The sequence below is a fragment of the Ochotona princeps genome, chromosome 9, assembly GCF_030435755.1.
Source record: "Ochotona princeps isolate mOchPri1 chromosome 9, mOchPri1.hap1, whole genome shotgun sequence".
Classification (NCBI taxonomy): domain Eukaryota; kingdom Metazoa; phylum Chordata; class Mammalia; order Lagomorpha; family Ochotonidae; genus Ochotona; species Ochotona princeps.
Window position 1 is genome coordinate 43,090,443 of NC_080840.1, and position 12,106 is coordinate 43,102,548.

The 12,106-nt window shown below is 41.2% G+C and overlaps 1 protein-coding gene across 1 annotated transcript in view; it reads left to right on the forward strand.

The window, feature by feature from the left end:
* The first annotated feature begins 469 nt into the window (after positions 1–469).
* The window catches only part of XKR4 (XK related 4), a 384,360-nt gene continuing 372,723 nt past the window's right edge, over positions 470–12,106 (forward strand). Inside the window, exon 1 of the mRNA XM_004580591.2 lies at positions 470–1,292. Coding sequence (XP_004580648.2) covers positions 496–1,292 — 797 coding nt within the window. The 5' untranslated portion in view covers positions 470–495. The remainder of the gene's footprint in view (positions 1,293–12,106) is intronic.

The window sequence follows — 12,106 nt, forward strand, 5'->3', positions numbered from 1 at the left end:
GGAGCGGCGGCAGCTGGAAGAGAAGGGATGAGGTCATCCTCTCCCTCGGAGTCAGCTGGTGGAGGAGAGGAAGCGGGAGGAGGGAGCAGCGCGCGTGAGGGGAGGCGAGGAATGTGCAGGTCCGAGGAGCGCCACGGCGGCCGCTGCTGCTCCTGCTGCTGGCGGCCACGGCGGCTCGGACGGCTGCGGCGGGGCCGGGCCGGCGAGGAGCGCGGGCGGCGGGCAAGGGCGCGCGCGGGGCGCCGCGGGCAGCTTGGCTCGGCGCAGGCAGCCAGGCGGCGCTCCTCCCGGCCCCAGGCGCGCCGCTAGCCCGGCCCAGCGCCCAGCCCGGCGGGCGGCGGACGGCGGGCGAGCCGGCGCAGGAGCAGGAGGCGGGGGAGAGCCGCGCGCGCCGCCAGGGAGGGAAGCCTGGGCGAGGCGAGGAGGTGGCGGGAGGAGGAGACAGCGGGGAAAGGTGTCAGATAAAGGAGGGCTCTCCTCCGGTGTGGAGGCATCATGGCCGCTAAGTCAGACGGGAGGCTGAAAATGAAGAAGAGCAGCGACGTGGCGTTCACCCCGCTGCAGAACTCGGACCACTCGGGATCGGTGCAGGGCTTGGCCCAGGGCTTGCCGTCGGGGTCGGGAGCCGAGGACGAGGAGGCGGCCGGCGGCGGCTGCTGCCCGGACGGCGGCGGCTGCTCGCGCTGCTGCTGCTGCTGCGCCGGGAGCGGCGGCTCGGGAAGCTCGGGCGGCGGCGCTGGCGGCCCGGGCGGCGGGGCGGGCTCAGCGGCGCTGTGCCTGCGCCTGGGCAGGGAGCAGCGGCGCTACTCGCTGTGGGACTGCCTCTGGATCCTGGCCGCCGTGGCCGTGTACTTCGCGGATGTGGGCACGGACATCTGGCTCGCCGTGGACTACTACCTGCGCGGCCAGCGCTGGTGGTTCGGGCTCACGCTCTTCTTCGTGGTGCTAGGCTCGCTGTCGGTGCAAGTGTTCAGCTTCCGCTGGTTTGTGCACGATTTCAGCACCGAGGACAGCGCCACGGCCACTGCTTCCTCCACTTGCCAGCAGCCTGGAGCAGAATGCAAGACGTTGGTCAGTGGTGGGTCTGCAGCTGGGGAAGGCGAGGCTCGTCCTTCCACGCCGCAAAGGCAAGCCTCCAACGCCAGCAAGAGCAACATCACCGCCACCAACAGCGGCAGCAACAGCAGCGGGGCCACCCGGGCCAGCGGCAAACACAGGTCTGCGTCCTGTTCCTTCTGCATCTGGCTCCTGCAGTCACTCATCCACATCCTGCAGCTCGGGCAAATCTGGAGGTACTGTATCAGGGCTGAGGGAAAAGGGAGGGTTTGTGCTTTGCTTTTGCATGAAAATCGTTCGGGGTTGCTGTGGAAGTAATATTGCTCACACTCTTAGTTTTTTTCCCCCCTTGTTGGAGAGCTTAATTAAAAAAAAAACTGGGGCTTGCATTTTTAAAATGTGAGCTCTCAGACTAGGGTGGGAGGGAAGTGAGAAATAAGGGAAGGGCAGCTGAGTGGCTCCGATCGCCCCATCCTTTCAGCCTTCCCACTCTGTCTCAGAAGCTTCCCTCCTTTATATGTTACAACCCCCCTCCCCATTTTTTAGTGAACAGGAGAGAATCCCTGCCACCTCTCTTCCCCCCCCCAAAAAAACACTCTTTTTGTTACGTTGTATTTGAGGAATTTGTTGCAGTTTGGACGCTTTCTTTTGTTTCCTGGGGAAAATTGCTAATTCTGGTTAGACTGGAGAGCTCACTGCTTAAAAGTGCCAGCTTTTATGGTTATGCCACAGAAGTCTTGCACTTCAAGTCATGTATGCCTGAGTTCAAGTGATATGGGCTATGCGTGTACATGGTATCTCCAGTCATGAGGAAGTACACTTTACATGGGATCCTGGCTTAACTTTTGTAGTGTACCTTTGATTATCTTCAGAGTATCTTTACGTGTAATTTCTGCTGTAACTAAGAACCCCTGTCATGTGAACTTTAATCACACTTCACATCTTCACTGACTGCTTTGAACCTTGTCATCTGATCTACCAAGTCCTTTTACGAAATATACCTTGAACTCACAAATCGGAATGCAGGCTAATCTCGTTGGACAGAAAGAAACCATCACCTGGGCAGTTACTGCTTACAGATAAGCATATAATGAACTAGTATATGAAGGAATATGTTCTTTAGACTTTGGTCTGCTTTAGAAGCTTTTTGTGGCTGTATTTTACATCTAGAAAAAGTGTATGAATATACAAAGATGCTAACATCTGGAGATTAGTTCACTTTAAAATGCTAAGTCAATATGGAGTCTAAGCAGAAATGAGGAACTTCCTAGAAAGTATGCTGATCAGGACTATGGTCTACTATATGCGTGATTGTTTTTATTTCATTTGCTGTTGTTATTTTTTGTTTTTGCAAAAGGCATTATAAATCGTTTCGAAAGCCAGAGCATCCCATGTGGAGAGTTTGTGGAACAGAGCCAAAAACTTATTTTTGTTTATGGGGCATAGCAATGTTTTCAACTCAGAAGAGTGACTGTGTGATTTCACCATGTTTCCTGGGAAAAGCGCTTTATAAAAGCAGCTTTAGCATTGTCATTAACAGCAGCATTTGGGATTGTAACTTTAGTTTCCCAAACAGATGCTGTCTGCAAAAGTGACATATGATGTGTAGTCAGACAACTTGGTGATGGAGACCTCCAGATGATGGATGTAAGGGGGATTTTTTAGAATATCAGCTTTTTGTGGTAGCTCTATTTCACTTGAATGGCTAAAGGAAGACTTCAAGCTTGTTGCTTTTCAAGTATGATGAAGAACTTAAATGCTTGAATTATCTAATGATAGCACTGTGTGGCTAGAAGGCATGTGATTAATTTTTTAATCAATAATGCAATAAAAATAGCTTAACATTCCAGCTGTTCACTTTTTGAAACTTTAAGCAAGATTTGAAATCACTTACTTTTCATCAACTTTAAAGTTTCTAGATTTATGTGAATATCGCAAATACTTCTCAGTTCTAATAACTGAAAACCATTCACATTTCGTATGAATTGACACCTTGTGAATATTCAGGAAAGTTATTTAGTTATAGTTGTATTTATTAGGCTTTCCAAAACAGTATTTTCATACTTGAAAAATATTGCTTAATTTTCTCAGAAAATTTTTGACAAGCAACAAATAATTAGGCAAGATAAAGAAACCTTAAAGTTTTTTAGTGAGATTCCAACTACTGGGTCAACTGGCCATGGAAAGAAGGAATTGAGTGAGTGGATGGAGTGATGAGGTTGATTGCAGAAAGAAAGCTGCAGGCTGCTCCCACAAATGCATTTCGTGACCCAGTCCTTGGAGACTCTGTGGTCACATGTAGGTCTTGTTTGTTAAGCATTTCTGTAGTATTTCCATAGAAGTTTACAAGTTATTCTGATATTATGTAATCACCTCAGAGGAAGTATTATTGTTGTAAATGTTATCAGATATTTGTCAATATTTTCTGAATCATGTGTTCATAGTATATAGTTGTGAATGATCATCTTATTAATTTGTCTTTGGATTCTACTTAAGATATTTGGAAGATGCCATCATAACCTGGTGGAAACAGGTTATTTTTTTTTCTTTTCAATACATATTCTAAAAGCACTTTAGCTTAGTGTTGGGAATTTAAAAGGGTTAAGAAAACTTGTTGACCTCAATACCCAAGTGTATTCTAATGTGTTCCAGTTTCTCTGAGAGTTGAGCATTCAGATGCAACTTTGGGTAGTAGAAAGACCTCTGATAATAAGCTGAGGAAATGTAACACATGTAAAATTGTTGATAATACAGCTGTGAGTTCCTAAGCTAGCCATGTCCCTCTACCTGCTCCAGTTTTTCTTTTTGTGGATGTTACACAAATGTTGCAGAAATACCAGGGTGCTGAGTAGTTCAAAATTCAGAGGCCATTATTTATGCTTTAAAATGCTACTTTCTGGATCAATAAAATAAATTTTTTTTGCTAGGTTGGTAATTGTTCATTGTATTTCCATAGACTCCAAGTTATTTTAGGGGGCGACCCAATTAAAAAACTAAAGATTTTGAAATAACACCAAAAGGGCTTGCTTGTTCACAAACAGTAATTTGAAGCATGATGGGAAGATTTACATATATTTATACATGCATTACAAATGCAGCAGCCTTACAGCAATGATACATGTTCACTTTAATGAAAATTTACTAATGGGAAATTAATGGTATCTTAAAGCCACAGGAGAAGCTGGAAATAATGAAGTAAACTTTTGCCAGTAGGTCAAAAGAACAATTAGGTCTTCAGAGGAACTCTGCCTGTGAATGAGAAATATCTTTTTTTTTCTCATATGATTCCTGAAATTGCCGACAGTACAGTTGAGCTAGTGGTAATCATAAATGACCAAGAGACACGTTTTTTAGTCCTTGTGTTTACAATCAAGTATATCCGAATGTTAATCTTATAAGTTGTTCTGCATGTACATGTGTCTCATTAGCTGGGCTTTTCTTGGTGGCAATATACATAATTATATGTTTATTTGGTGTGACAGACTTACACAGAGAGAGAGAAAGAAAGAGAGAGAGAGAGCGAGAGAGCAAGTGCTTTAATCTCCTGGTTTACTCATCAAATGGCTACAATGGCTAGGGCTGGGCTGGAATGAAACCCAAAGCTTGAAATTCCATCTAGGGCTGCCACGGTGGGTGACAAAGTCCCAGCTGCTTAGGTTATCTTCCACAGCTTTCCTGCATTAACAGGGAGCTGAATCAGAGGTGGAGCAACTCAGACAAGAAACAACAACCCTATGGGATGCTGGCGTTGCATATGGTAGCATAACTTGCTGTGCTACAATGCATCCCCCTTTGTAGTTATTTTTCTAGAAAATATACTCAGTATAAAAGTAGGTAAATTGATTTAGAGTGGGAGATATGTTGCTATTTTTACTATTTTTGGTTGTATTTGGGTATTGTCTGTCTGAAACTCACGCAAACAAGACATGTTGGCTGGGCAGTTTGTCTACTCTTGTCATGCTGGATATTCCACAGGATATTAAAGTATTTTCCAGGTGCAGATAAATTAGGAAAATGTTAAGTTAAAATGATGGCAAACTGATCTTGCCACAGCAGGACATTTCAGAGCATTTATTTTTCTTTCCTTCTTTTTAAATGTTTGTTTATTTTTTTCTGTCCATGTGAGGAGAGGGAGGGAGAAAGGAAAGGTTAGATACATATTTTCAAAATAGAATAGCTGGGACTTGAACTGACATTTTGATAAGTGACATCCTAAGTGACTTAACCTGTTGCGCCACAGCACACCCCTCTTCAGAGCGTTTAATAAGCTCATGCTCAGTTGTCAATATTTCTCAAAGGCACAATGTTGAATAGAAAGCACTTTGAGAAACATTATTCTATGCCATTCTTAAACCCGTCCAAACAAGAATAATAATGATTTAGTTGGCAATTTAAAAATCTAAAGATGTTTTTATGCTTCTTATCTCTTTGTTTTACACTGATCCAAGGGGAAATGATCAATATCTCTCTGTGTGAGAAAAATGGCTCAGAGAAGTTAACTGGCAAAGATTCTTCAACTGTTAATGCAGTGTAGCTATGCCTGTTTTATCCTAAAGTCTGTGTTTTTACGGATTACTTGGCTGCGTCCACATGTCTATTTAGATAAGAATGACAACAATATATAAAAATGGTAATTTACCTTTACCATGGTTGGGTAAAGAGAGAAGAGGAGCTGTGATACAGACAGAAGAGGTGATTTTTCCAGTTACATGATAGTAGTCACATGATAGAACAGGGCCTTGAGTTCAGATATCTGACTCCATAGACTCCTCTTTCTGACCCTTTAGACATGCTAAGGTTCTGTGATTTTGTAGTGGTATCAATAATAAAATAGCCTAATACATGTGGTTGTGCAGTAAATTAATTGCAAGAGATAAAGAGGTTATTTAAGTGATTAGAAAATAAAAGGAGTAGGAAAGTAGAGAACAGAGAGAATGCATCTTCAGCTATTGAAAAGAAGTGCTTCAGGGATGAGGTTTATCTTAGTGGTTAAGATACCAGTTGAGACACTGGTTAAAATGCCTTTATCTCTCATCAGCATACCTGTGTAGTTTATCTGATTCTGGCTTGCACCTGTAGCTTTCTCTATGCAGATATGGAAGGCAGTGGAGATGACTTGAGGAGTTGAGTCTCTTCTACCCATGCTGGAAGCCTGGATCCAATTCCTCGAACCTGGTTTCAATTGTTGCCCAACCAGGCTGTGATAGACATTGGGGAATAAGTCTGTCTTCCTGCCTCTCAAAAATAAATTTTTAAAGAGAGAAAAAAATGAAAAAGAAAGAATGCTTACTGCTTCTGAGTTAGTTCTGAATTCTGATGCTGGGCTGATAAAACTCTTGTCATGTGCTGCATTTATTAAATAATTATGTTTTGTAAATGTATGTTCTGTGTTTTTGCATAGGAATTGCTTTATTCATGCAACATATATTGAGTACTTATGCACTGTGCTAGAACCTATTATCATTATATGGGATAAAATACACATTGGTAAGGAGTCTTCTGTCTAGTAAGGAAAACAGTAAAAAATAATAATTCAGTAAAGATAAATGAGCACTGCTATGGTTTGGATATGACTTAAGGGTGGCTTTAGAAGGTTCATGTTTTGATGTTTGGGGTCCTTTCATAGGTGGAACCTCGCTGGAGGTCATTAGGTGATTATTGGCATACACTTGGAAGGGATTAATGTAGTTCTAATGAGACTATAATGGCTAAATCTCTCCTGTCTGAACATTTTCTTTTCCTTTTGCTCCTTCTCCCACTATTGTGATGCCATCTAGTGCAGCCAAGGAGGCCATACCTAGAATCAGCACTCTGGACTTTCTATCTTCAAAATCGGAAACCAAACAATTCAATTTTCCTAATGAAGAACTTTATTTCAGATACTTCATTATGGTAATGGAAAGCAGACAAATGGAAGCCCTAGGAAGGGGGATTGCAAGCACCTTAGTGGTTTCTGGATTAGCGTACAGGTGAGCAAACAAAGCTCTTATTGAGTAGACTGACATTGTCTTTGGAGCATGGATACAGTAAGCATAAAGGCAGAGGAGCGTGAAAAAACAAGATAGGTCAAGTGTGTGCTTTTAGTACAAAGTTAAGATGGGTAGTTAATGGAGAATGAGGATGGAGAATTATCTGGATTTTATTCTGAAGGCACCGAAGAGTCATTGAGGGATTTTATGGAGTGAGGTTTGTTCTGAAAATGCTGAATCAGTGTATTGTTAAATGGGATGGCAGAGCATTGAAAGTTTCAGTGGGTTACACTCTCAGTGTCTCTCTGGTTCAGTCATGTCTTTTCTGTATACAGAAATTCATTGCCTTAACAGGATCTGTACTTATTTGCTATCAAAATATAAAACAGATGCAATGTTGTGGAGATTTCTTTTGCAGAAAAACAGATGGATTGTACATTTTTGTTGCTATTATGCTAGATTTTCAGCAGAAGTTTGTTTTCAGTTGCTTCTTGAAGCAATTTCCCTTAGGATATGATCATCCTCACCTTCCTGCAATTTAGCTGTCCTGATCCATAGAAACTTGACCCTGTATTTGTACAACACTGAAATTTCCAGCGAACTTCATATTTTTTCTTATTGGAACCTCAGAGTAGTCTCTGAAATAGCACTTCTATTTTGTATATGTGAAAACTATGAGAATTTTAAAAGCTTTCCTCTTCAGGTCACATTGTTCTATGAAGATTCTGTGCTGGACTTAGTACCATTATGAGAGGGGAAAAGCAATGTAAATAAATGGTTGATGGAGCTGACTATGTAGGTAGAGTAGAATTCTGGAACTTGTGTTCTCTGGTAGGTATTAAGATATTGTCATGCAGAATAGGCACTGGATTTTTCATAGATGCCCTGGGACACAAGAAAATGTACCCATAGCAATAGATTCCTTAAAAAAATATTATTTGAAAGAGAAAGACACACACACACACACACACACACACACACAAAAACACACATTGAGAGAGCTCCTGTTTGGCGATACACTTGCCAAATCCTTAGATAGCCAGGACTCAGGCAAGTATGGAGTGAGGAGCTAGAATCTGTGGACACAATTCAGGTTTCCCACAAGGGAGGCAGAGCAAAATAACTTGAACCCTCATTGCTGCCTCCCACTGTCTGCACTGGCAGGTAACTGGAATTAGGAGCTGGGGCCAAAGATCAAGTCCAGATACTCTGTTATGCTGTTTTCTTCATCTTGTCTCAACTTTTAGGCCAAACCCTACTAGAAAGAGATTTTGAGTTGGTGCAAACATGGATTTTTAAATAGCCAAAGGATTCCTACGGTTCCACTAAGATTCCTGGATTCCTTACAAGAATTAAGTTCCCTATCATTAGAATGTCTCAGCCTAGCCTGGAAGACTAGATAGGAGTGTGCTGGAAGAATTTTAACTGTCATGGAGAGAGCTGCACTAAATAAGTCAGCTTCCAGTTCTGAGATTTCATGACAATGTTCATCATCATGTGCTGTGCCAAACATAGTGAACCAACCTCAGATTTTTTTTTTGATGGAGTAGAATACTTTTTCTTGCAATACTAGAGATGTGTCACTTTATAATATATTCATTGGTTTATGGAGCCAGTGTCTTCCCTGGAGCATCACAAATCTACACAACATCCCTGAGTGCTGGGCTTGATATTTAAATCTCTGACTTAGCTCTGGGATATAGCAGGTATAAATTTATACACAATCAGACAGCTCTTTGTGCACTTACTTGGGTTTCTGTGTGAACTAGAAAAAATTATACATAAATCTAGGTAGCGGATAGCTTTGTGTAGTGTGTATGTCTATGTGGTATCTTTGCAATTGCAACAGCAAAGGTTGTAAATTGTTTCTATTTGACTGAACCATGGACTGTTTCACAAGTGTGGGAAAATATCAGAGACTTTCCTGCTACAGCAGTTGAATGTGGTATCTATATAAATGTAGTATCTATATAAATGTATGCCCTTCATTTTGAGTAGTGTCCACAAATCTCTGGGGCAATAGCCTTGAAAGTGCTCAGTCACTTACAGAAAACTTCCCTAATGATTACATATCCAACTACACAACTTGGTATTAAATACAGTCCAGGTTTTACAGATTGAATAGCTAGATTCCTACGAATTTAAATAATACCCCTCACTTTGTGACAAATATTTGGAATAATTTCCTTTTTCAAACAACTCATTTATTTGACTTGTAGACATTTGTGTGGCATACTAACTAGACTTATGGGAGGAGGATTCAGAATTAAGATTTTGTTTGTTTTTTTTTTCTCATGCATTATCAAATGCAAACGCGGTATGGTCATGAGAAAGTTTTTCTCAATTTTTAAGATTTTAATTAAGCATGATTTTGTAGCCTGCTTCTAATATGTTGTTGTATTTAAAAAAATCACAGTCATTATTTCCAAAGAGGAAATATTCCCTTGAATGGCATTTGGGTGATTCTGGCCACCATAAAATGTGATCTCATACCACTACTTCATGGTGTCCTTCATAACTAACATGTCTGGTCAGGAAGGCAGATAGTGAATCTAAAGTCACTCTGATGGCTGTGGGATAGAAGTTCAGTAAATGTTTACTGATCTGTATGTAGAGCTCAAATATTCTTCTTCTTAATGAGAGTATTGTCATACTTGCTGCTTATTTGCTTCTATGGTGGACAGTGGTTGAGAAATCTTTTAATGTTAACCAGTATTTTTTTTTTCCTGCTATAATGTTGAGAATGGTTTTGCCAGTCAGGATGTTTTATAGAGATATAGAATTGATAGGCTATGTTTAGAGATGGGTGAAAGGAATTGATTTCTTAGAGGAATTGGTTCATGTGAGTATGACAGCTGAGAAATCCCATGGCAGCTCCTCTGCAGGGCTGGAGACTCTGGGAGGCTAAGGATGTAGCTCAGTCTGAGTGTGAAGGTCTCCGAACCAGGGAAATCAATGGAGTGATTCTCATTTCCAGACAAAAAGGCTGAGTACCAGGAAGGAGGCCATTCTCTGCCCTATGTCCTGGAGTCTAAACCCTGATGAGTTTGGGGTCCTCATGTCCAAGACAGGAGATGAGCCTCTCCCAACTCTCAGAGAGACCAATCCCTCTGCACTGATTTTCTCCAGACCTGCATCCTGTTGATGGTGCTGCCTGAGTAGCGTTGTCTTGTCCACTCTGATGTGATGATTTCATTTGGAAACAGCCTCATAAACACACCCAAAAGAACACTTTTGCAGGTTTCCTGATTTTTTTTATTCAATTTGCTTTTGACATGTGAAATTGATAATCACATTGAGGAAGTTTTAGGGTGGGTGTTCTCATTCAATTCTTATTCATGCCTGCTAAGAAAATAAGTAAGTGAATGATTGAGGTGTCTGTAGTTCTGTTTGTTTGAAGAAAGTCTGTAGCCTTTCATCATAGAACATTAATCCCACATCTTTTGTGTATAGAGTACAAATACAGATTGCTAATTGAAAAGTAAACTAAAGCAGAATTCACACGAAAATAAATCAGTGTGGAAACTCCCTAGAGGTGGCCTGGATGGAGCCATAATCCTAAAGTGATGAAACAGGGTAATGGAATACCAGTGAGTGAGCATTTAAAGTCAAATAAAAACACTTCTGTTAAGATCCACATCAAAGTATTTGAAACTGGTGTTACAGTGTTCTGTATCACAAATTCCACAGTATATGGCATGCATAAAGTGGGAAAGTCAAAATTGTCATCCACATTTCAATGCTGTGAGGTATGCACAGCTGAAGGGCTGTGATTAACAAATAAGAACAATGCCTCACAGGCTTTGAAAGAACCATCCATTATGGCAATGAGAAGACTGCTTGTTAGAGCTAGATTTGCTTTTAAATTAAAAGCTTGTCCTGGGTTGCACTGCCACTGATTTAATAACACTGGAAATTGAATTTTAACTCTATTCAAAGATATTGTATCCTGGTCTATGCTTGTTAAAGAATAAGGATGTGTTACATACACACTGTTAGAAGAAGTGCATTCCATTAACCTTTCCTGAATGGGGAATGCCTGGATTCCAGGCTGTTGGAAAGCTTCTTGTGAAACTGAGTTATTTTCCAAACTGATGCCAAATTTTAAATTTTTAAAAAATTTATGCCTCTATTTTAAGAGTATCTGAACTCAGTATGTGAAACTGTTTTCTCATCTTCATGATTCATGAGAAGGCTGTTTGAATCACTTTTACTTCTTCTGTTTAATTTATACGCATGCCACATTTCCCTGTTAGGGGAATACGTTTGTACCAACAGAGCAGTGGGTAACATGTGGGGTGAGTGAGAATTACTCAGAAAATCATGCACATGGAGCAGTAAGATCTGCAGTGACTATGACTTGGAAAAGATTTGAGATGACTTCAGTTTGACTTCCCATCAACTGCAGTGCATTTTAAGAAAGGCAAAGTCACCTTTCTGAACCATCAATCCGAGGGTTTTCATCCGTGCAGAAAGCAGTCTGACTTCTCTTTTTTTCTGCAGCTCAGATAATAGTCATGAATAAAGGACTCTACCTGGGGCTCCGAACTTTTCAGGTCTTTTGTTGTTGTCATTGTTCCCATTGTAGCAGAGAGTTAGTAATCAAACAAAGGTAGCAGTTATAGCCATAACTCCTGGCATTATTCATGGCAAAGTCACTGCATCATTGTGTCAGTGATGAGGAAATGATTCTTCAATGATGCAGCAGAGGGGATTTGCAGGATTTGTAAAGGTTTCTTGTGTCTTGATAGATTTTCAGCTCATTAATTGCCTGTTTTGCGAAAGTAAAATTAATAACAGTCACATCTAAAAATGTAGGTCAATTCCAGAACACTTTCCTAAGCAATTTAAATTACTGGAAACTATTATGGTGGCATCAATTAGGAAGCATGTCCCTATGGGTTTTGTATTTCTAATGGGTGTGTTATGACCGAGCGTGTCTATTACAGGCATCCACTGGGATGGTTTTTCTGATGTCAGATTTGAACAGTTGATTTCTAGCTAGCAAATAACCTAACAGGACCACACGAAAAGTACATTAGTTGTATTTTTACTTCTGAAAATTACTAGAGGGTTAGTTA